Below are 25,221 nucleotides of genomic sequence, written 5' to 3'. Positions count from 1 at the left end.
ACAGAGACTCCTTTTTAGTTTTAAAATTATATTTATTCACATCTCAGATGATAAAATAAATTCATTCAAATGTGGCTGCATGATATACTGTAATGTACTGAAATGACTAAATCTGACTTTGCAAGGCATTGGAACTCAAGTTGCTGGAGATCATACACACACTAAAATGTACTGCTTTATGATAATATCTAGTGGAACAAGACAAAAAATAGTGAATACAGTGCCTGGCAGTACAAAGGGTGACAAAACTGGACCAAGTTAAAGAAGGTAAAAAGTATTTGCCTAAGGGATTTGTTCTTGAATAAGCAACAGTTAAGCAGGCTTTATGATGTATTTAAATTTTTTAGAAGGCTTTTGATAAACGTTTCCCATAAAAATTAATTCTCAAATTAAAAGTTAGATGCATTTGGGGAAACTTCAGCTTTGGGATTAAGAACTGGTTAATGGACTGAAAGTAGAGAGTATAGAAAAGGGAAGATTGTTCAAACTGTGGTGATGTAATTAATGGAGTACCAATGTAGTAGACTTTAGATCATTTACAAATGTACAAATTAGCGTGTACATCATACAATTTCAACCTAATATTTTGTATCCACTGTATATATACAGTACTAGCATGGGGTGGGCTCTCCTGGTCCTGGAGACCTGGTGCGTCTGCAGGTTTTTTAAGGTCTCTTTAAAGCAGCAGCACCTGAAGAGCAGGGTTATGGTGATAAATCAATCTACTTGAACAACTAAACAGCTGGTTTAGCATGTGAAGGGCTGGAATGAAAACAGAAAGAGACACCATTGTTCTTGGAACAGAATAGCTGTGCTACAATGAGCTCCCACTGCTCTGCTGTGAAGTGGGGTGACAGGTCAGAGCCTATGACTCCTGATATACAGAAGGCATACTGGCTACAATAGCTAGCCATGCTGCAAAGCTATGAACCCTTTAGCATTAACTGTACTATTTGTTGAGTCTTAAGGCATCCTTCTTCAGCCCATCTTATTCAGGATACTGGATTAAAATGTCTATTGAAATCACCATAGGAAGAGAAAACAGCAAGGTCCAGCTTCTCTGAACTTTAATTATTCAATGTTTTAAGCCTGTTTCTGATGAATATGTAAAATTCACTTTCCTTGAGCCAGGACAGGGACAAGGCATGTCCAGGAAAAGTGTCCAGGAAATGTCATGGGGATCTTGGTGATAACATTATGCTTGTTGAATAGGGACCAATGTCCCCACTTCATGAGGTTAGAAGTACACCAAAAAGGCACCTAAGTGCCAAACCTAAAACCTTTGTCCTGGTTGCCCAAGAAAGACCAAGATGTCTGGGTCTGTTTTATTCCAAAGAAATTCAAGGACTCCAAGTCCTCATCATAATAGAATGAATGTCACTCTTCTGCTACTCAGATAGCACACTTGTCTGTCTCTGCCTTAGAGTCATTGAAAGCTTGAAATCTGCAATCAAGACGTTACAGAGGAGAACCTGCTACATGGACAACTCAGAGGTTTTCCTTTTGGCACTGACTCATAGGATGCCAGCTCTGTATCTCTTAACTTCTCTTAAATAAGTAGGAGGGAGAGTGAAAGTAAGTTGCCTCTCACAGCCTGAGGGGACATTTAAGGAGTGTGATTTCTGGGCCCCACTGTGGCTATACAACTCTATTTGACTTTAACAAGCAAGGACTGGCTGCACCCGGACAGCGACCAAGGGAGATCCACTTTAAGAGGCTCTTTAAGATTGATGCAATCTAACAGGTTGTCCTTTAATTATAGTTTGCTTTAGGGCAAGCTCCTATTTTTCTAATTAAACAGTATTAAGCGTTTTCAAAAAGGCTCTTCTTTAACATTTGTATTGAAGGTTTTCAAAATGCCAAGTTTACTTTCATTTCCACAGAGTTCTTGAAGGAAGAAATAGAGCGACACCTTGTTTATGGACTACATTACCCATGATGCAGCTGGAGAGCAGGGAACCGGAAAATACAAACGTAAATGTTGTTGAAGCAAATCGGAAGGAGTGTAGTAAGTGTACTTTTTCCCCCATAAATGAAGATGGAGTAATTGGTTTATGCTAACTTGCTTAGCATTTAAAAATGTAAATGTGTTTCATTGTGCTTTAGTCTTTCATTTACTTCACAACCGAGAAACACGTGGGATGCTGTAAGGCTTAGTACTTTTTTTTTTAAATACATAAGATAATCATTTGCGATCCGCACTGTTGCGATATTATTGCAGTTCCCACCTGAATATGTTCGGTAAGAAACCAAAGAGAAACTTCAGGAGGAGGAAAGGAGAATCGAGCGGAGAAGATGAGCCTTCACAAGAAAAGCAGGGAGAAGCCACTGACGAAGTTAAGGTCTCGGTTGCACCTCGCTTGCTGAAGCATCCGCAGAGCCGGGGGATTTCCTGCACGTCTAAGCGGGAGTCCGGGAGCTCCAGGTCGGATTCAGTCGCCGGACAAAATCCGCACACAGAAAATGTAAGCGAAGATACGGCTGCGGAAGATGTTGCTGATAAGAAACTGACGAAAAATAAAATCACTCTATTGAGTTTCGGTGATGAAAAACAAGGTACGCCCCAGTATTTATATTTCTGCGTAAATCTGATGTGGTACATGCATGGAGACAGCCTGCTGTAGATTCTGCAGATGCAAATTACATGCATGGGATCTCTTCACGGAATTGATATTTTAGCGGGCTGTCGCTGTATCGCGATTTATTTCGGCTCCATAACGATTCCGCCCAGACGAACTTTTTGTACGCCGATGGAAAAGAGAATAAAGATGAAGAGCTCAAAATGAAGTGTAGTGGACCAAAACCAAGACAGGGACATTTTTTTTAAAAAACAACTCTAAATTTAACAGTTTTTTAAATTAAAGCTGAAGGAGCGTAACCCAGGTGAAGCAGAAACGAAGAATATCTGTTTAAGCCAAGACACAGTAGGGAGGGTCATCGCTGATCATGCCTAGAGCTCAGACCTGCTGGAGTCATTGATTAATTGAACCATGCAGCCGAAAAGGGACTCAAATACAAAGTTTGTCCCATTCTGATCTATAATTGCATTATAGAAAATGTAATCAAAAGTCTGTTATTGACATTGTTTTGTTGTTTTTCGTTTCTGTTTTTCGCATTAAATTAATGTGCACGGTTTTTTTCCTAACCTGCTGGTGCATTTTCATTTCAGTGGACGAAGATGACTTCAAGGTTAAAAAGCCTGTTGATAAGGCCGTCGTTTTCAAAGCGCGAACAAAAGAGGTCAATCCTCCCGCTTTTAATTCACAAGGTAAATTGCCAACTGCGTTCTTATGGGTTTCATAACAACTGATGTGTATGTTAGCTGTTCGACGTAACGGGGCTCGGTGGCACTGTGTATTTTCCTGAAATGATGTCATCGTTTCTTGAAACGGTCATCATTGTAGAAATCTGGGGTGATAGAAAACCTGGTCTTTGGATTCGAGCAAAGTTTGCTACTTTTTAGGGGGTCGTACAGTTCAACTGTGGTAAATAAAATAATTTGTTACATTTATATAGCGCTTTTCCAGACACTTTACAGGTAATGATAACTCCCCTCCACCACCGGCAATGGGCAGACCCTCCCAACTGTGGTTGAATCCAGGCAAGATTCACACTTCACATACCTTATCTGAGTTTGTGTGGAAGTGGTCTGAGGTTTGTTTTCTTGGTTAACATCCTTATATTTAGGGGGAATTGGTTTGCTTGTGACTACACTGCAATAATAATGTGTAGTAATTTGTTCGTTGCGTTAGATGCAAAATTATTTTTTTTCCGTAGTCTTAAATGGAGAAGTCTAGAAGCCAACGTGATTTGAGTAGTCTGGCCTTGGTTAATCCTGGAAATGGGAGACCTCCAAGAAAAACCTGTTTGCTGTTCAAAGAGGTGTTGCTGGACCAGAGTTAGTGCATTCTAACTGGAAATGAGTTTCATTGCGTTTTGTTTGGCATTCTGGAACAAACTACTCAGCCATGTTGTTGAAGCGGGTTTCTTCAACATGGCTTCTTTCAAGAAATAGCTGGATGAGATCCTCAGGTCACTTAGCTACTAGTCACCCAGTGGGCTATGTAGGCCAAACTGCCTCTTTTTTTGTTAATAACCTTTTTATGTTCAGTGGCCATAAATGTGGCCATTATGTCTTTGATTTTGAAATTCATCTGGCTCATCTTTTTTAAATAGACTCTGCACTGTTTGCAGCTTCTGCAACCCTTTGTCTTTCAACCCCTGAGAAACAAATAGTAAATATACCATAAATATAGTAGATATTTGTATTTGTGAAATAGTTTTGGCATGGTCCTAATGAATTTTTCTGTTATTCTGTTTCAGTTTGATTTATTTCCCAATTGACATTTGGTTTTCATGCTGTTCTCCACATAAACTGCACTTTACCGAGTGCAAAAACAATCACTGCTCAAAACAGGCCATAAAATGAGCTCAGCTGAATGCCATTTAAACAAACTCTGAATTGGACCGAATACTCTTGGAGCATTCAAAACTAAACAAACCTCACTCAGTTAGGGGGAAAAAAAACATCTCAAGAGAAGCAAAGCTCTTCACTGAAAATTAAGTTTCACATTTTATTATTAACATTAACAAAAGGCAAGATGGGGAAAGAGGTGAAATTATGTTACAGTCATATTACTGAGCGTTAATTAATTGCTGTTAATTGCTCTGTAGTTGATTGCACAAGTAATGTTTTTATTTCTAAGTAACTAACTTAACATTAGTTCTGTAAATGTTTTTTTTTCTGCATCTAAAAATGGAATGGGGGTTAAGATTGCTTCTTCAAAATTAAAAGATGTGAGTTTGACAGTTCCTGCTTGTGTTTTATAGGCCCCAAGGGTCCTGTTTCACAGAGTGACTGTGGAGATGATAAACCCGAAGGTGAAAAAAAGCAGGATGGAAGCGACGATGATACAAGCTCCCAAAAATCCAGTTCTTCCAGCTCTTCAGTGTCTGAGCCAGGTTTGTTGGAGGTTTCTTAGAAATTTTGAGCATTTTTTCTCATTCTTATGATCTTTTAGAAAGTAAGTGATGAATTGGTCTTCAATATTGCTCTATCGTTGTCATCTGAAATTTCCATTCCGGAAAAGTGTTTTCCGAGAAGTGTCCAGGATAATATTCCATTGAGGTTTAGAGGGGTGCATTTCAATGCTTCATCTTTCTGAAGCTAGTTTGTAAAAAAAAAAGTTTACAGACCAGACTGAACTTAACTCGGAAAGCGTATGCCTACCTGCACTGTGGCTAGACAAATACTGAGGCATAAAACCAAAAACAAGTGTTGGTTTCTTGAACTCCTTTCTCAGACATCCATATGTGAGATGGCTGTGGGGGCTTTTGACACCTCGTATGTGTACAGCAAGTAAGATGAATCTCCTAAATCAACGGATTATGAAGAATTTAATAGGTGTAATGTGTTCTAAAGTTTCTGTAATTTGCATGTAGTCTTTCAGCTGCTGGTTTTTGAACGTAGTTTATTTTTACACACGGTGTAAAACTTTGATCAGCGCAGGTGATATCCCTGATGCTCTACAAATTGAGGCTGCAAGAAGGCAACGTAAACTGGCTAGAGCACGGCAGGACTATATTCCTTTGGCCACGAGACATGGGAGCAGTCCAGTGTTAAAAGATGAAGAGGAGGAAGACAGCGATGATGAACCCGATGACCACCAGCGGAGAATTCCATTTGCACCTAAACCGAAGACCCTGAGACAGAGAATAGCTGAGAAGATGAGTGAGTGAGGCTGTATAATATCCTTTCACAATCTGATGAAGTTCTGACTGATCAAAATGGATGTTTGAGTACCATTATTCTAACAGGATTAAAGCTATAAGGTTAATGGCCGTTTATAGAATCGTGAGCTTTTAGAGGTGTGGTGATAAGCTAGCGTCCCAGCAAACCTGGTTTAATTCCCAGCCCTGACTCAACTGTCACAACATTGGTTTTTTGTTAATTTTTATTTGCACATTGGACAGCGGGCTCATCAAACTAAGTCCATAACTTGTTTCTTAGGAGGGTATTGGAAAGTGAAAACTTGTTTGTTTTTTACATTGCGCAAACCTAAAGGGTAATGACATTTGATCCTCAGTTGAACTAGACCACTGTTTTATGTGGACCCTAGTCTCCTTGGTTTATCGGGATTGTGATGTCATCAGTTTTCACATTTGGTCAAAATGAACAGAAATTAGCAGCAAGATACACTGTGGAAATCAGGTTGTCTGGGGGAAGTAGGTGTGTAGTGTCCATTGCAATGCTGCAGTAATAAAATGCATGCTGTGATTTACAAGCAATGTTTTACAAGGATGTTGTTATTTAGACTTTCCACACACTTAACCTTCTCCCTGTTCCCTGGATGTTTTTACCGTATTTTGAAAAAATGTAGCTTTTGGAAAGACCTGGCTGTCTTGTCATGTTCTATGCCTTACACGCTTTTCCTTGGGAAAATCACAGGTGAGAGCGGTAGTGAAGATGAAAGATCAAATAGCCAAGATGAGGATCAGAATCTGTGGGTGGAACAGCAAATTGGAAAAGGAGTGAAGAGGCCTCAGGTGGGACTCCCTTCTGTCTTGCTTTTGTCTTTGTGCCGTTAATATTTCAAAGCTCTGAATTTAACTTTTCACATGATTATAGTGCAGAGTATAATTAAAGCTCTTTATAACTTTTGCTTCCGTGGCATCTTACTGTTATTTCATCCATCCTGTTTTAGCATTAATGTCCTGTACATTTCTTCATGTAACAACAGCAAACACAAGATTTTTAGTGAAGGGTTATTTAGATCTGTGATGCCATTAGTAACTTTGAAATATCTGCAAAATAGTGTGATGGGAGTCACTGTTCATGTATCAGCAGTGCCTGAACCCTGTACAGTGGTGTTCTGTTTGGGTGTGTGGCAAAATACATTTATAATCTGAGGTAGGTAGACATGTGGCAGAAGGTTTTGTGCTCAGACAAGAGCATCCTTGGATCAATTCATTACTAAGTGTCAAATGAGTTAGATGGGCTGATTGGCCTCCTTTGTTGAATAAAACCTATAAATTAAGAATTCCCCATAAATGATTAACTTTATCTAAGGCCTTCTGGAAGCCTAAACATATTTTATGCTCTGTGTGCATAGAACTCTTAATACTTTATTTAGGAACTACCGTTTCTACATTTGTTGGCTGTCTCCTAGGGTGTTATTTCCATACAGTCCAACCTCTTATTTTTTTTTCTACCAATTGTTTCTGTAGCCTTGCATGTAACAGAGGTCAGACTTATTGGTCTATAATCACGTGGGTCAGTTTTGTTGCCCTTTGTGTGGATGAGAGCTTCAATAGCTGTTCTCGAGTCCATGGGCACATGGAAGAGTGGCATCAATGACGTCTGAGTGGCATCTCTTGTTCCCTTGAGTACGGTTGGTAAGATGCTCTCAGGCCCTGGAGATTGATTATTCTTGAGTCCGTCTGGTAGCTGAAACACTGTTGCATCTTCTACACAAAAACTGTTTAATAAATAACACCATCCTGCTGCTTGAGGCATGTTGTTGACACTCTCCTTAGTGAACACCTGAGAGAAATACACCTGGTACATCTGCAGTTTCCCTTTCAACGTCTAGTTGTTTATCACTTGTTACAGATACATTTTACCTCATCCTGAATGATTCTTTAACTGATGTAATAGTGAAATAACATTTTAGCCTACATGGCGTTATTACTTTTTAAACAGTGCTTGCAGTTCAGTTTCAGTACTCCTTTTCTATATTGGGATACTGTTGATTTTGATCATTTCATAAAGCGCTTTCTTTTTCCTAATGGTTTTTCTATATTCTTCAGAATGTATTACTTCCAGGAGGCGAATACATTTTCAAGGCACTGTTGTTGTATTATGTTGAAATTTATTGAAATGCATTGCAGGGAAAAAGTAACCACTAGCTTGAAATGTCTTTATATTTAGAACTTGGATGGGGAGATTTCCCGTGAGCCTGTAAAGGATGTTAAAGTGAAGTTAGATTTGCCCGTGTCCCTGCCAGTAGTCAATTTTGATATTATAAAGAAGAGATTAACTGGAAAGTAAGTAATACAGATTTATTTATGGTTATATGTTTTTATCATCTGCTGCATTTCAGAGCTCCAGCAGGTGTTCATTAGCAGAATGTAAAACATACATTTTCATTTTTAGATAACATTGACAATAACATGCTGAGAAACAAACATCATTTACACAAAAAGTAGTACATCTAATGTTGTCTATTGGGGTGCGATCTATAAAAAACATTAATTCTCTGCCAGCCACCTGAAGTATTGCTCTAGCATATTGGTAGCATTAAGTAGTTGTTCGCTTAATCTGTGAATATTGTTCCTAAAATGTGATTTCATGTTTGATTTTTACCAGGCTAAGTATTCAGACGGTTAAATCGCATCACCTGTGCCCAGTCAATACTCATTAATGAAGCGATTTTGTGTTTATGCAACATTCAGTCACTTGAGCATGTCACAGTTACATCATCAGGCATAACATGCACAAATAATAATATTTCTTCTTAATGCTTTCTATTTATTAGTAGACATTTTCTCAAGAGGTGTGTGGAGTGATGATGTAACTCCGTTCTAATTGAAACATTACATTTTGGGGTAGGTTAGACTCCCTGAGAGAGGTGCATCGTGCACATGAGCAGGAACAGAAGAGAATCCAGATGGACATTGAAAGTGCCAAGGCTTCAGTCGAGCAGCTGGAAGGTGCCTCCACAGACCAGCGTTACAAGTTCTATAAAGAAATGAAGATCTATGTCCAGAACCTGGTGGACTGCCTTACTGAAAAGGTAGGAAAAGGTGCCATTAGTAGTATATTGACAGTTTTACCTACTTTTGATCATTTTCAACAAACTGCACACAGCAGCATATATTAAGGAACAATAAGACTAAGAGAACAAAAAAAATGCCACGAAAGTGAATAGTATACAAAATAGTAAAGTTACAGATATAAAGAAATCTCTTACTTTTTTAAAGGATTTAGAAATGTCTGTTTCATTATAATGGAGCTGCAGTTTTATTAAAGCTAAATGAACTATTAACATTGATTGATAAACAAACTGTCTTTCTTCACCATTGAGTTTCCTGTTAACACTATACCCAGTTTCATAGTTTGATGTCTCAATCGTTGTATTTTAGCACCTGAAACAATTCTAGATTAAATTGCTAAGGTAAATATTATTCATTTCTTCTTTTCAATTATTATTTTCTACAAGGTCCTTCTTATTAACGAAGTGGAGTCGGAGATGCATTTTTTGCTGAAGGAACAGGCTGAATCTCTGTTAAATCACAGGCGTGAGAAAATCAGAGAGGAATCGTCATACATCCACAATCTCACTTGTGAGTTTGGACATATAACTGAGTTTGAAGGGATGGCCATTTGTGTTTCATTTTACTTTTTCATTCTCCTGAAAAGTGATATACAACCTCTATTGTAAAAAAAGTACAGTTAAACCAAACCAAAAGCTCAACTCTGTATATAGTATTTGTTTTACAATTTAACTTTTTTTTAAACAAAGCTGAGTAGTATAATTGTAAATAACAATAATAATTGTAAAACATACATATTTTACTATGTGACATTTTTAGGATAGTTTGTAAGTATTCAACAGATTTGTTGTATTACAAAATATGTCATGTCTTGGCAATATCATAAATATTGCTCTACTCAAAAATGTCCCTGAAATACATGTGTATTTGTATGTAGATGTAGGTGAGCTGTTAGAGATAAAGCCTGACTACTCGAATTACTATCTCTAATCGGTTTAGAAATTGAGTTCAGTGAAGAGGTGAACATTGAAAGAGAACCAAATTAAATAATTAAGTGAGGTCAGAATGTTCTCACTTCTCTAAGCTGTCAGTTGTTGAAAAGCCATGGAAGCTGAGTGATTTAAGATTGTTTCCCATTCTTTTAAAGACAAAAGAGACTCATCCAGTACCGAAAGTAATAATAACATTGGAGACGGAAAGGGATGCTCTGTGGAGGAAAAGATAAACAGGTAGAATTTGCTGCCTTTTCAAGTTCCTCCAGTGTAACAATTTGCTTTTAAATGAAATTTGCTCTTAGGAAATAGATTTTAGTTATAACCTTTGCTGAAGGAAAGGTTGCTGAAGGAATTTGAACTATATAAAGTAATTGTAATTGTATCTATACAGCTTTTTTTAGTTTAGTTTGTTTAGTTTGACACATTCCAGTATGTAGAAAAACTATTTTACTCAACGGACCATAATTCTAATTTTCCTATTTCCTCTAATCATTTCGCAGTCACATTGCTTCCTTTTTAGTAGTTGCATTCATATGAATTATCTGTTATGTCAACATCTAGATAAGACTATACAAAATTTTATATGTAATTTATATAGGTATGTAATTTTTATATAGGTATTTTATTTGCACCTGCCAGTAACTTTTGCAACAGGTATTTTGGCAGTTATTGACCAATTGTGAATGCTTAGATGGGAATTCATACATTCATAGCAATCAGCCAAACCCCCAAACAGTAAACTGTTTTAAAAATTGGTTAAATAAGGAGAATTTAGAAAGGAGGTTATTTGTATCGCTTGATGAAATACCTGTGTCTAGTACTGACCGTGACATCGGAAGTCGCAACAGGGAGAGTCATGGCACTGAAGGCGTTCATTGTGACAGGCTCTCAAGTGATGATGAAACACCTGCTGAAACACAGCCTGAATTTGAGGCACACTTTGCCAAAAGAAAAGGTATGAATGAAATGGTGCTATTGCAACTGGATAGCCTTTTACAAATAAAGAACTACTATGAACCTCAAATGATAGGTTGAATTTTCTGCTTGTTACATATCTTATTCTGTCTCCTACTGGTTTTCTTTCATACTCGTATGTCCCAGAAACGGTTTCAAAATTAAACTTGGCTAGTCAGAATGGCGCACAGACTCCTTACAAGTTACTGGGAAACACACAGCTCTGACAAACATGTTGGAACTCAAAGGTTGATACAAACCGTGCTTAATGTGAGGACAAGAGGTTAATTGTATCCTGTTGTTTTTTAATAATTTTGGAAAGTGCTTTCTTTGTGTGACAATAAATCAATGTTAGGACAAATGAAGTATTACCAGTTACACACAATAAGACAGTAAATTGTTTTAATGTTTTTCTGCCATGCCTTTCTGTATTCGCTAATAGAGGCTCAGTTATGTTAGTTCTGGCAAGTCATTCATGTATGTGAAGTATCGACAACAAATCTGTTTTAAAACCACTTTAAAAGCAGGATTGTAATACATAATGATGAGCAAGACCTGAATATCTGGACACAAGTTCAAATCAGAATTCGCAACATAGAAAAACTATTCATCTTTGAACTGCAGTATGTGCCAGATAACATAGAATTTGCATATTCAGTTAAATTTATTTTGCAGGATGTTTGTTCCTGTGGAATTGGTTGATTGAGTAGATGACATCTTTAATGTTCAGTGTGACAGCACTTCAAAGAATGATAAAATATGTTTAAGATTACTTATCATTTACTCTGTTTTTTTTCCCAGATGACATACTAGACAGGCATCAGAAGATCTTTGATGATGTACAAGAAAACTTCTGTGATGTTAAAAAAATACTTTCTAAATTTGATGAGTGGAGATGCAGATTTCCTGACTCGTACTATAGTGCTTATATCGGACTCTGTTTACCAAAACTCTTGGGTCCCTTAGTCAGACATCAACTCATTGGATGGAATCCCCTCAAGGTATTTGCCTTTACCATAAGAGTATTTTGTTTTCTGTTTTTTTGCAACAGCAAAAGTATCATGTCTTCTAAAGTCTCTGCTTAATTCACTTACTGTATTTAATTTTATATCTGTAAAAAACAGCACTGCAATTCAGTTCTTTTAAATAGTCCTGAAAAAAAATTTCAGCGAGGAGAAATGGATACTTTTCATTGTAAAAACGATGGTTTTAAATAATAAGTTCTAATATATTTTAATACTGTGTAATTTTGAATAATGGCATCCCATTAAACCTAAATCATTAAATCTCAATTTACGTGTAGGCGCCATCTTATTATGATTTTTTAATTATATATGTTGTTTAATAAGAAGAAACAAAAGATTAAAAATCTATAGTGTGTTTTCTCTTCAGGTTTACCTTAGCTGTTAACATCCCAAAACAAAAGTTTAAAGCTATTTGGAGATACAATTTTGAGCCCTGTTTCACATCTTATATTTCTAATTGTTTCTCTGTGTAGTTAAAAGTGAAAACAATCGAGAAGGTAATTTTTAAATCGGTTAAGGTCTTTATGGATGTATTTTTCAGGATGATGGGAAGGATTTTGAAGCATTTCCTTGGTACTCAGCTGTGGAAACGTTCTGTCATGGTCATGGATACGAAGAATCTGAAGCTGCTGACATTAAAACTCTGCCATCCATCATAGAGAAAACAATCTTGCCCAAAATTCAAGGTTAGCTCCTGTGTCTTTGCAGGGAGAGTGAGAAGAATATTTAGTACGTTAGATGGGTATGAACACCATGAAGACATCCTAGAAAATAAATAACGTATCCAAACCCGTGTAATAACAAACATCATTGAAGGACATTTCACTCATCTTGAATGTTTCATTGCAGGATTTGTGGAACAGGTCTGGGATCCTTTGTCATCGAAACAAACAAAGTGTCTTGTGAAACATTGTGAGAAATTACAAGATGGTTATTCAGTGTTTAACAGTGAGCAGAGCAAAACTAAAAAGGTAAATTTAACTTTGTTTTCAAAAATCTAATCTTGTCATTAATGTGCTTGATTTTCTGGGTAAACTTCTGATTAAGTAGAAGAAGACAATTTACAATCACTCACCAGATAAAGCCACATCAGTAAGTGAAGTTGTTGGGTTTTTTTAATAAAATCTATCCAGGTTAGGTTTGGATCATAGCTAAAGTGTTGAATTAAGACTTGAAATACATTTCCCTAGGCAGGTACAGTCAGTTTGGGAAGGTATCATCACTGATCTGAAGAAATCAGTGAGATTCTGGAAAGAAAAAAATTGCATTAGTTGTTTTTATTTGCTGAAACATATGTATTTTAAAGTTTTAATACACCATCCTACCAGTATAAAAATGTGTTCACTGAAATGTAAATTCACAAAATTGTTTTTCTTTGGAATTCTTAATGTTTTTAAGACCTTACATCAGCTTGTGACAGGAATTGAAAATATTTTAACATAATAAAATAGTTTTCTGGAGTAAACAGTCTTAACACAAAAACTGAACTTAAGACAATACACAACAGCAAAAGACAAGACACTCTGTACTGTTTATACTATAGTGAAGTACAGTAAACCGCAGCTGCATGAGCCACTGCTATATGAGTTTTCATTTATACTAGATGTAATAATTCCTACTCTTTTTTTAATTTAACAAGCAGATTTTCACTCTTAAGAGCCGGGCACTAGTAACGCAATGCCAGGATTATTTGTTTTCCACATCTTCTCAGATTAGGACTTTTATTTTTTAAATAAAGGCTTGTGTGTGTTGTGCATACAGTTCAGGATATTACCTAATATTTATGCGTTTGCTAAGACTCTATGATGTAACTACTGTACCATAAATGAGCATAAGTGTTTATGCAATGGCTAGTGACTATAAGCGTGTTGTTCAAATTATTACAAAGAATATATTAAGACAAAGTTTACTCAAATACCCCAACTTTTTTAGTTCTGGTACCAACTGAGGATTATAATGCGGGAAGCAATGTGAGTTTAACTTCCATTATAAGTTCCCACCTTACAGGCAGGTTTGAGGACCAAATTAAGCTTTTATAATATATGGTAATCCCTTTTTATACCATGTATTGCATTGTTAGGCTACCAATGTTTCCTTAAAGGTTATGTTTTGGCTGTTTTCAGATAATCTTTCACCTGTAATTGTTTTTTTCTTGTTAGGCTTTTGTAAATGCTGTTGTCCTGAGAATGAGAAGTTCAGTTGATGAAGATGTATTCATTCCTATTTATCCAAAAAAGTAAGTAGATTCTATTTTTTTCAGACAAAAATCTTGATGATGTGACTTGTTTTTTCTATTTATATTATCGATGTATCATCATTATTATTACTTAATAATATTCTTTGACTTATATCAATAGTGCATGTTTTGTGATTTTTCAAACAGAGCCTTGAAAAACTAACAGGCAACAATATTGTACAATCAGTACAATTATTGAATTATGTTAGCAACACTAATGCTATTGTTTACCAAATATGTATGATCCTTAATACCTAAGCATTTTTCATCGGAAGGACTTCCAGCTTACAGAGGGCTATTAAAATACAGCTTGTTGAAACTATTGTGATTTACTGTATCTTAAGCATTTATAGGCTATTTTCTTACATAACTGCCCAATAAATATCGTCTTTATGTTTTATTTTCTTTTATAAAACAGATATGTTGATGACAGGTGTTCCCCACAGCGTAGGTTTCAGGATAAACAATTCTGGTCGGCGGTCAGGGTAAGAAACCACATTGCAGTCAGTTGTAAGCCAATACTTATCTTAAGCCTGTTCTCATTTTTTTAAGCTCCTAAGGTAAAGATATATATTGAGAGACTGTGCTCTAAATGGGATTATGTATTGGGATACACCCTCGTATCAGACAGAATTCTTTAATTTGTAGAATGGCACTTAGTTTTTTCCACCCAAAGAGTGGAAACACTGGGAACATGGATGCTGCCATGCAGACCCCTTCAAAGGCTACACCATTAATTTCATGGAATGTGATCATTTCTTTCTTTAAACTCGCACAAATATTTCATTTTCATTTCTGACTTGAAATTGTAGTAAATTACAGAAATGTCCCTCGAAAGGACAACTTTGTAGCATAAGGTTAACTGAAAATTGTGATAATGAATACATCATATCTGACCTTAATGGCTGTACAGTCCTTACATTTATGTTAGATACGCCATTCTGAGATTCCTTTTCCTGTGTTTTGATTTAGCTTCTAGGTAACATTATGCTGTGGGATGGCTTGGTTCCAGAAGATACTATGAAAGAATTGAGTCTAGACAGAGTTTTAAACCGCTACATTATGATGACTTTAATGAACACATTACCTGACGCAGAGAATGTGGAGAAATGCAAAAAGGTATTTTCTTCAAAAAATGGTTCCTTTTAAAATTGTATATATCTTTGCAAGGCGTGCCTTATTTGAGTAAAAATAACATTTGATTTATACAGTATGTGTAGATAACTAGTGAACAATTACACTAAGTAGGCAAACTTGATAACAGGATAGTTGGGATCTTGAGAAAAATCTGGGAAGAAAGGTGGCAGGAATGTTTAGAAAGGTGGATATTGTAAGCATATCTGCATACCAACCGTTAAGGTTCTCATTTTCAATAATATCCTGATACTTAGTAAAAATACCCATGTCTGTTTCCTAAAAGAAGGAAAAAATACCAATATTACCTACCTTACTACCATATGTTGAAATAGAAAATTAGATTTTTTTGAATCACTGTAGTCTAACTCAGTAGTGTTTAGATTTAATGTGGATTATTTTGATTTAGTACCTGAAATGTTCATTTCCTCATTCAGTTGTAGGCACAGTACTTCATTAAATATTGTATTTTCCATATACCTGAATATATTTATAGCCTTAAACTTTTAAAAAGGTCTATGGCAAATGATTTATTCTTGTCTTTTTTGTTGTTCCTCTAAAATAAGGTAGCTGCATGCTTTCCAAGAAGCTGGTTTGAAGATGCAGAAGCCAAGTCCTCTATTTCTCAACTCAAAAACTTCAGTAATCATTTACTTCAGATCGTACATTCACTGTGTAAAAGCAATCCCAGTGATGATAAAATCAGGTACCCAATGTCTTTAAGATGAACAGATTACTTTCTTGCATTTTTAGTTTCAGTTACTTAGTATGTATTTTGGCACAGGCTTTAATGTTTGATAATATCCATCTTTTGTCTTGTAGGGACATTGTTGTCAATATTTTGATTCTTCTGAGAAGCATTAATGCATTGGACCATGTGGCAGCTATTATTGAACAGTATCAGTATGAAGACCCGAAAACCTCTCTCAACATGCATTAAATGGGAGTTATGCTCATCCTTGCAGGGTTTTTTTTAAAATAATTTCAGCTGTGATTTTTGTACCAAGATGACAGTGTAATATACTGATTCAGATTTGTAAATTTACATTTTGTAGTATTTTTAGATGCTCCTGTAAAAGGCCTTATTGTGCTCCCAAGCCTCTGTTGTTTAATAAAATTCCCAGATGGGCAGCATGAAACGAGGGTAAAAATTGATTTCTTTGTGTTTATATGACCTGACAGCAGTACACAAGCTTTATTGAATCAATTTCGAGGTGGTAGCTGTGTCAGCATGAGTAGCCTGCAAAGGAACAGGTAAAGATCATTTCCACGCTGAAAGGTAACCGACACATTCTGACACCTGAAGAAGGCTCCGCTGCCAAACATTGTTTCTTCTCTTTAGCTTTCAGCATGGAGTGAACCTTTATCTGTTCCTTGATTCAATCATGCAACCTCTGAAAGAACACAAAAAAGGTTTAAAATGAGAGGCGAGGAAACCATTCAGTCCAACTAGCCTGATTATTAATAAATAATTGATCTAGGGATCTGATCCAGCCTTTTCTCAAAGGCCAGAGTTTCAGATGGAACAACATGACTGGGCGGCTTGTTTCATACTCCCACAACCCTTTGTGTAACAAAGTGCCTCCTGTTCCAAGATGTAAATGCGTTTCCACATAGTTTCCACTTGTGAGCTCTGGATCCTGTTTCACTGCTGATGCTAACGAAGTTCACAGGGTCGACTTTGTTAATGCCCTTGAGGATTTTGAATACTTGGACCTGGTTCACTCAGAGTCTTCTCTGTTCAGTACTTAAAAGGTTCAGTTTGTTCAGCCTGTCCTGCAAGGAATGTGTAGCACATTCCTATTAGCCCTGGAATGTATGTGGTTGCTGCTTTGGAATCAAGTCCAGAGAAAAGCAATCTTTTCAGTGATGTTGTGACTCTTAATATACACAGTACTTTAATCAAATTATTTTGATGTATTTGTACACTATTTTAAATAAGAATTTACCATTTTAACATTCTTTGATGTGGGTACTATACAATGTTTTTAACTATCCTAACAGTTTGTTTAGTTTTATTTTTAATTTGAGTCTAAAATATGCAAATGTGTCAATTTAAAGACCTAAGTGGCCTCTTAAATATCAACATTTTATATGTATAGTTTATTTTTACTCTCTGCATGTGTCATCTGCCACATGTTTGACCTGTCTTGAATTTTATCTAAATCTGTTTGTTTTTCATTTTCTGCTTCTACAGTGTTTCTCCCGTATTACTTTAAGAATCTATATGATTTATTTTAGGAAAAGCAGTCCAGTACCACAGGGGTTTAGATTACACTAATTACATCATGAGAATTGACCTCTCATCGTTTTATATCCACTTCCTGAATAGGAAAACTGTATTTCTAACCAATTCTTAATACAAACACAAATGTTACCACAAAAGCCTACCCTTTTGAGATTTGAGAATTTCTTTAATCTTTTATGAGGTACTTCTATCAAAAGCCTTCTGAAAGTCTGGAACATTTTCTTTGCACATGTTACTGTTGTAGGTTGATGAAAGATCACAATGTTAAGCAAGATTTTCCAATGTTCATTTTTTCCCTAGGATTAAATTTCCAAATAAATTCTGTTTCTGTTTCCATTACCTTACATTTAACAGAAATCAGACTTATTGTTCTGTAACTGTTTCTTTGTTTTCAGATCGTCACTACATAAGCAATCCCAGTCACTGGGTTTTACACCTATCTTGAATGGTACTATAATTCCCGAGAAGACCAATTTGGGCCTGTTCTTGTTTGCTTCCAATGTATTTGAATTTCTTACATCTTGAAAATGTGCTGTTTATATTGATGTCATCTCTACCGACACGGATAACTAGATTTGACTGTCCACGTTGACCTTAAGGAGAGTATCAGCTACCTTAACGCCAGGAAGACTGCATATGGTTGTCTTGTAATTCCTGCTGCACATCTGTGTTGCATTGTTCTGGAACATAAACTCGACAACAACCACCATTTTTTGAATTGGTCTACATTTCAGGATCAGGGATTGAGCTCCCTCACTCTTATCAGCTAACAGGTGCTGGAGTGGATTTGTTTAGTGTTGTGATACTGGGTGGCCTAGTAAGAATGGGTTGTTTATTATTTCCTCAAAGTGAGCTATGCTTTTATAGGTCATCGGTATTAAGCAGACAGATCAGTAGAAGACTTGATGTCAATCAAGTGTTGTTATTGGATCAGGGAGTACTTTTTTGTTCTTCCCAGTTTCTGGATAGCCACATTATATTGTTTTTGATTTTTTTAATTAATTACCATTAAAATACAGTAAAAATACCATTGCACTTCATCAAATTCATACTATTGTTTATCCCATGAACAAAATGTTTCATAACTACCAAAAGTCCATCAGAAGAAGAAAAGTGTTTTAAAACATTTTTACCTGTTGATCCTCATTTCTTCCTTCCAGTTACCATTTAGTCTATGTAAGTACAGTATAACCAAAGCATTTGTTTGATTTTAAATGTTCAGTTTTTTAAAGTTAATTTTAACTTTTCAAATGAACATGAGCAGCAATAGTAGTTTATTTGCATATATACAAAAACACATGTGAATGGTTACTTATAAACACGAAAGGGCACTGTAATGTTTAATGATCTACAAGAGAAAAATGTTTGGGAACAATTACCTATGGCCATTCTGAAATGTACAACAGAAGGTAAGTTAGCCGTTTATGATAGTCTGCAATGTTCAGCAGGCTAAACAACAGACTTTGGAATAGTTCATAAAAGTCTTTGCCAGCCACCAACTTGTTGTACAGCAGGTGAATTTATACAACCAATGTTTATTTACTCATTTCTCTCTGAACTTCATTCCAGATTTTCTCCTCTATTTTGGTGGTATCATAATCTCTCAGCATGTCAAACTCCAGCCAGGGCTGATCCCACTTTTTTGCCTCTTCCATTTGCTCCTCAGTCAAGCACAAGTCAAAACGAATTCCTTGGACCTTGTACTTTGGGCGTTCCCATCTCTTGGACCAGGGCTTGGGCTTCATTTTCACTTTGAGCTTTGAAGTGGAAAGAAAAAAAAATGAAATTATTAAAAAGGTTGTGTCAGCAGAAAGACTACAGTTTAATAATGAAATGCAAGCAACTTTTCAAGCAATGACTTGATAATCTATCAGAAGCAAGGGACATTTAGTGCACAATTATATAGTGTAAGAGTTTTTGTAAAGAATACTATGTTGTATGTTGTATGTTTAGTAACTAATACAGTACAAAAACAGTACAATGTATTTTAAGGTTTCTTGAGCTGACTTTTTCTTTTTCATTATGTTCAGTATCAGTAATATTTAAAATAGTTCCAGAGTATGCAAAATAGAAGCATTAAAGCAATGTCCTACACTGATTAGGTAAAATAATTGAACCTTTTTAGTACTGAATAGAGAAGGCTATGTTCAAAATTCTCAATGACACTGACAAAGTCAAACGAGTGGATTTTTCAGAAACAGTGAAACACAAACCGCGTGGAGACTACATGAAAATGCATTTAAATCCTAGAACGGGGGGCATTTGCTTACAGAAAGGATTGTGGGAATGTGGTACAAGCTTCACAGGCCACTTTATTGAAGACAATATCCTGGCTTTTTTCAAGAAACAGTGGGATGAGATTCTTGGATCACTTAACTACTAATTACCAATCAGGCCAGAGAAGCCAAATGTCTTTTTTATTATTGTTTGTAACCTTTATATTCATGACTTTAATGATTATTTTTTATGCTTGGCCATAAATTCTCAAAAGATTATGTATAAACTATTATACAAGTTAGTGGGGGTTTTTTAAGTTCTTTGTGGAAGAAAACTTTTAAAAGAGTGGTATTCTTAACACATAACAAGCAGTATAAGCAATGCATAAACACAGCAAAGAGATCTGCAGCTTTGGATAAAATATCCCTGACTTCGGAATCATGATTGTAAATTAACTGACACAAAGAAAATCCCCTGCCTATTCTTTGTTCACTCCAAACTTAGGTTCATCTGAAAGTTAAAACATCAAAGGTTCAATCTTCCCTTCATGTTACCAGTCAACTGTGATTGGGATTCTCTGCATTGCAGCAAATTGAGTGGGTATACAATAAAGCTATTTTCTTAAAGCAAAGTCCCAAGTGAAAAGTTGAGAAGTGGTAAACTATCACGTCTCATCCTGCTTCAGGCTTGAGTAAAAGCAATAAGCTTACTGGGTTGACAGGCACTTCTCCATTTGCAGTGTGGAACACTGGCTTCATGTTAAAGTCAATGGTGCTGTATTCTGGTAAAGCATCACGCAGATACATCAGGTTGTCATCCAGTCGCTTCTCCAATTTCAGCACCTCTATCTGTTGGATTCGGGGGTTGTACATTTCATAACATATCTCAACACCTGTGAAACAAACACAGCAATCCAACAGTAAAAGCTGAACACCACATAATAAGAAAGAGTAATGCCATACGTATACTGTATGTTATACAGGAGACTAAAAAAAAGACTGTGAGGGATTTAATTCTAATTATATAAATGTATTTTAGGAAATTAAATTTGAAGTTTAATGCACTAACTGGGATTATCACATTGTGTAGTGAGATGCAGTTCAGAATACCAGATCCGAAAGAATTAAAATATAAAAGTGAAATCTGGAACACAACATTTAAAAAAAACATTTAAAAATTCTTATTGTAATCTGTAATAAATGTTATTATTTAGAGATTTTAAAGTGTTTGGTATTTATAATTCTCAATTTTGGATTTCTAGTATGCCAGGAATGCTTGTGTGCTGTAAACCTAATTTTAAAAGAGTTGCTCTAAATGCCTCCCCTGAGGTGTTTATCTGACGAGTGATGTTGCCTGAATTTTAATTAGCTGATCCAAACAATAGGCCATTCCTGGGATTGTCAATAATCTCTCTTCTTTCTAATCAGTGACATGGTAAAATCATCACCTTGTCCATCAATGATGTTCCTGAGGACAAACGTAGCACCAAGTCCTTTCCCAGACCTCTGGATACATATACCCACAAAGCGGTTAATTTTCCCATTAGCATAAGGGTCAGCCATAGTTACAGCAAGAATACTCCCTGAAATAAAAATGATAATGATTTTCTTAATTTATAATCTGTACATCAATCTTGAGAAACCATTCACTGCTGTATTTGAAATGATTTCAGAATGTGAATGAGCTACTAAATGACTAATAAAGTAATCTTAAATTCAGTTAATATTCACTGATAATTTTTTTTTAATTAAGTCTTCCCAAAGACAGTCACTTTGCTAATCACAAAATGTATTACATTAAAATGCTAATGATGCAGGCTTCATAACTACAGAGTGTTTTGACAGGTGCATTCAAGTTACTGAAAACAACACTCAGCAAAAAAAAAACATCTCACCAGCATAGAATTCTGGAATGTTCAGCACTTTCCGCCTCGCTATCATGTCCTTTCGCTCCAAGGCAAATTTGAGCGGGTTGGTTCTCTGTCTGGGAGGTATAAATTCTGGACTTAGGAACCTGGAAAGCAAAAGAAAAAAATACTTTCTTTAAGCATCTGTCACTGATGAATTTATACGCATGGCTAACAAGCACACAATGATTAACTTACAGTCATCCCCTAGTTTACGAATTTTTGCTACAGCGAAACCACTAAATATGTATCTAATTTTCACCCTACAATCTACACTTTCGCTTCAATGAATGAAATGTATTCCTGGCCTGCAAAGTCATCATACGTGAAGAAATACATGGTAGGGCTGTGAATCTAGGGAGACGTGCCCAGCTTCGTAGGACTTCATCCCACTATTTTGATTTTTTCCCCCCGTTTAGACATGTTCACATTCTGTTGGTTGTGTTGTGCGCATGCTCTTTTATTATATTTTGTTCTGCATCATCTGTGTAATCAATATCCATCACGGGTCCAAAACCTGTGAAAAACTCTCAGGGTGTTGCTGAGAAAGCTAAGAAAATGGAATTAATAAGTCATGTGGATGGCTATCAAAAAGACATTTGTGTTGCTATGAATCTGGCTGTTTCAACACTTTGTGTGATTTGTTTGTAAAAGGAAAAGATGAAGAGCATGGCAGAATCTAGTGTTGATGCTGTGAAACTGCATCACACTAGGAAGGCAAGAGATTTATTCTTTATTTCCACATTTAACAATTACATTAAAACTTGGAAAGAGGGATGATTGTTCGTTCTTTTATACAAATGTAAGTCCCCCTTACATTTACTTAAAAGTTTCCTGCAAAAATAACACCACCTTTCTTAAAGGATCCAGTTGACATTAAAGAAACTGTCAAGAGAGCTTTGAAGAAAGAAAGAGTTTAGAAAATGCCAAAAACCCTTTACCTATCACTGATAATATTTTATTTCAAAGATACTGTTTCAAAAGACATTGTAATTTTCATTCAGGGTCTGTTAAGCCCATACATTATTAATATTACTTGTCTTAGCTTGGCATCAACAGAAACTCTGTGCATAAGGCTGAGATACTTGAGACTGGTGCAGGTGAGACAAGCTTTTAATCACAAACTCAGGCTCAATTTGAACTAACCTGCCCACAGCAGGTTAACAATAGAGGACATGTTGCTGATGATAATGATTGGTCTTCATAACTAGATACAATTCAACCTTGCTTTGTGAAACTGAAAAGCCAGACTCTTATCAACATATTTACTAAAGTTATCTGGCTGGTTAATATGATTTCACTGTTTGTTAGTGCTTTGCATATGTTGTTTAGGTTTGTTTATATTTTAATATGTCCTGGACAAATTTCCCCAGGCCTTTGCCAGTCATAGATTCCTAATAATTTTGCAGCCTACCCATGCTGATGGAGCTACCCACCTGAACTAATATAGATTCCTTATAATCCCCATCCATGAACTGGGTATTAATGAGTTTTCTGAAGTAAAACAATGTTTGATATTACCGGCTGGTGTCCTGTTCTAATGTATAGATACTGTTGGGGGATGCTCTGTGTGAGGGTCATACATGATTTTACAAGGGGTCTAACGGGAATTAGGTATTCGATTTACGAATTTCCGCCGTACGAACAGTTTTCGTTATATGAGTTAAATTAGAAAAATCATTGACGACTATTTTTTCTCTTCTCGCAAGAAGATGAAACATTTGCTGTCTGATCATCTCAGGAACATGGCTCTTCAGTTTACCGTCTGAGCGTTTCCCCTGTTTGTGTCTTGTCCACAATGACAGGTTTCGGGGGAGGCGTGAATTTCGATGGTTGTCCATCTTCACTGTTCGCACTCAGAAGTCTCGCAGACGACGACAGGACACCTTGGCACACATTATGAGAGTTTATATATAATTTACTAAGAGGAGACTGTTAACATGAAACATTTTCATCTAAACGAGTTGAGTGTCAGGCATCGATTAACCTCGACACCCGCAAACGAAATAAACTTAATCAGTTAATTAGTCACTGTAAATGTTCAAAATATGATTATTTTATTTATGCAAAATATACAGGTATTCAAAACATATCACATATAAACTATAAACATTTTAGATATTAATGTATTATGTATCAGATAAGCATTTTGTAAATCATGAATGTCCATCTCTCATCGCCAGCTCCTAGAGAAATTAAGACTTGACAAGGTGAAAATTAAAATCACTGTATAATATTTAACCTATCTAAATGTACCGCAAGAACACTGGTTCTATCCGCTGTTAAACATACCTTGAAATAAATTCAAATAAATCATAACTTACGTTGTTGAACTCTGTTTCGTGCAAAACTCCTTAATATTTGCAATGAACAAACCATAAATCCCTCCCTCATGGACGCAGCCATATTTTAAAATGTGTGACTGAACTGACCTTCTGTCGTATACCACGTGGGAAACATTGCACTAAGGAAGCTTAAGAAGGACATATTGAACGCCGGTTTTGTGTGCTGTGAAAGGCGTTCCAACGCATTTTGAAAGGGAAGGTCGATACATCATCCACTTTCTAAATCGCTTAGTCCAGAGGTGCACAACTCTGGTTGTCAAGGACTGGTTCCCAGCAGGCTTTAAAGGTCTCTCTGAATCTCCAGTTTGTTAAGGACATTAAGCAAATAATGAACTGAATTAGGCAATTCAAGGGCTCAGGTAGAAGGAAAACCAAAAGCCTTTGAGAGAGAGGGTCTTTATTATCCCAGAGAAGGCAATATATTTTTACAGCAGTAGATGATGTACAGATGGAAAAAAAACATGACAACAACAGCACTACGCATGCATATATATTGCATAGAAAATCAAGTGTTAAGTAAGGATATGGCTACAGGTATAAATGAGAACTTAAATGTATTGGTTTTGGAATTGGGGAGTTGGTATCTGCAGTCTGATGGAAGTAATTGGAATTCATTAAACAAGGGGTGTGAAGGATCATCACAGATGGATTTTGCTTTACACGAAATTTGTGAATGATAGATGATGGAAAGGGCTGGAAGATCAGCACCAATGACCTTCTGACAAATTTTCTGATGTAGGTTAAGATGGAGGTATTGGGGCTTTTCCTGAAGTCAATTATCATGTCTTTGGTCTTGCACAAATTTAGCTTGAGAAAGTTTTGTTCATGCCTGGTGGCAAACTCATCAATGATGTATCTGTGCCTCTACTCATTTGCTTGCAGCAGGCAAACAACATACTTAATTTTATAACATCAAAGTACATTTTTGACATTTGGTGGAGGGGGTGTTTATTATATATATGACATTGTACAACAAGTAATTACATTAAAATTAGGTTTTAATATTCTTTTATAAAACTATATTAAAACCATAATTCCAAGGGATTGCCACAAACGTTGCCAGGAACAAATGCTTTCGTATAATTAGGGGATATAATAATTCCAAGAATGTGATAAGAAAAATAGCAGATTATTGCATTGAAAGTGAAAATGTGGACATGAAAACATCTTGTTTTCTCAGGGAAATGTAAATGGTTTTTTCAAACATCACAGACTTGTGATGGACATGCAGCCGGTATCTGCTCTACCCACCTGTCACTCAGCCCTAGGATGCTGTGGACACTGTTTGGAAAGGAGACCAGAATCACCTGGAGACAATTTACTACGTCAACACTTCAGGTGGTTGAGGGATATATAAGGGCTGCTCTGACTGTACTTGGGGTTCAG

General features: G+C 36.1%; 2 protein-coding genes across 5 annotated transcripts; one reads left to right on the top strand and one right to left on the bottom strand.

Annotated features, from left to right (window-relative positions):
- Positions 1-1,994: 1,994 nt before the first annotated feature.
- gcfc2 (GC-rich sequence DNA-binding factor 2) lies at positions 1,995-16,270 on the top strand. Of its 4 annotated transcripts, XM_088909165.1 has the most exons (19): positions 1,995-2,008; positions 2,222-2,556; positions 3,170-3,268; positions 4,831-4,962; positions 5,510-5,731; positions 6,449-6,546; positions 7,931-8,046; positions 8,612-8,795; positions 9,222-9,345; positions 9,923-10,004; positions 10,589-10,725; positions 11,526-11,725; positions 12,291-12,435; positions 12,599-12,720; positions 13,909-13,985; positions 14,404-14,470; positions 14,958-15,104; positions 15,686-15,825; positions 15,942-16,270. In XM_088909165.1, the coding sequence occupies exons 2-19, from the start codon at positions 2,235-2,237 to the stop codon at positions 16,057-16,059; spliced, it is 2,532 nt and encodes an 843-aa protein (XP_088765291.1). In that variant the 5' UTR covers positions 1,995-2,008; positions 2,222-2,234; the 3' UTR covers positions 16,060-16,270. The 4 variants fall into 4 exon arrangements, with proteins under 4 accessions (XP_088765291.1, XP_088765297.1, XP_088765298.1 ...); XM_088909171.1 differs by having other exon boundaries at positions 2,008-2,556; positions 15,690-15,825; XM_088909172.1 differs by lacking the exon at positions 1,995-2,008 and having other exon boundaries at positions 2,015-2,556; positions 10,655-10,725; positions 15,690-15,825.
- Positions 16,271-18,394: 2,124 nt separating this feature from the next.
- On the bottom strand, positions 18,395-23,899 carry mrpl19 (mitochondrial ribosomal protein L19). The gene is made up of 6 exons (XM_088908462.1): positions 23,815-23,899; positions 23,253-23,376; positions 21,479-21,597; positions 21,032-21,166; positions 20,295-20,476; positions 18,395-19,124 (listed from the first exon to the last, which is right to left on the bottom strand). Exons 1-6 carry the CDS (start codon positions 23,894-23,896, stop codon positions 18,903-18,905), a joined length of 864 nt encoding a protein of 287 aa, XP_088764588.1. The 5' UTR covers positions 23,897-23,899; the 3' UTR covers positions 18,395-18,902.
- Between the last annotated feature and the right edge of the window lie 1,322 nt (positions 23,900-25,221).

The sequence above is a fragment of the Atractosteus spatula genome, chromosome 2 (assembly GCF_055471065.1).
Source record: "Atractosteus spatula isolate fAtrSpa1 chromosome 2, fAtrSpa1.hap1, whole genome shotgun sequence".
Classification (NCBI taxonomy): domain Eukaryota; kingdom Metazoa; phylum Chordata; class Actinopteri; order Semionotiformes; family Lepisosteidae; genus Atractosteus; species Atractosteus spatula.
The sequence above is the reverse complement of the archived record's forward strand: the minus strand, read 5'-3'. Positions and strand labels throughout refer to the sequence as shown.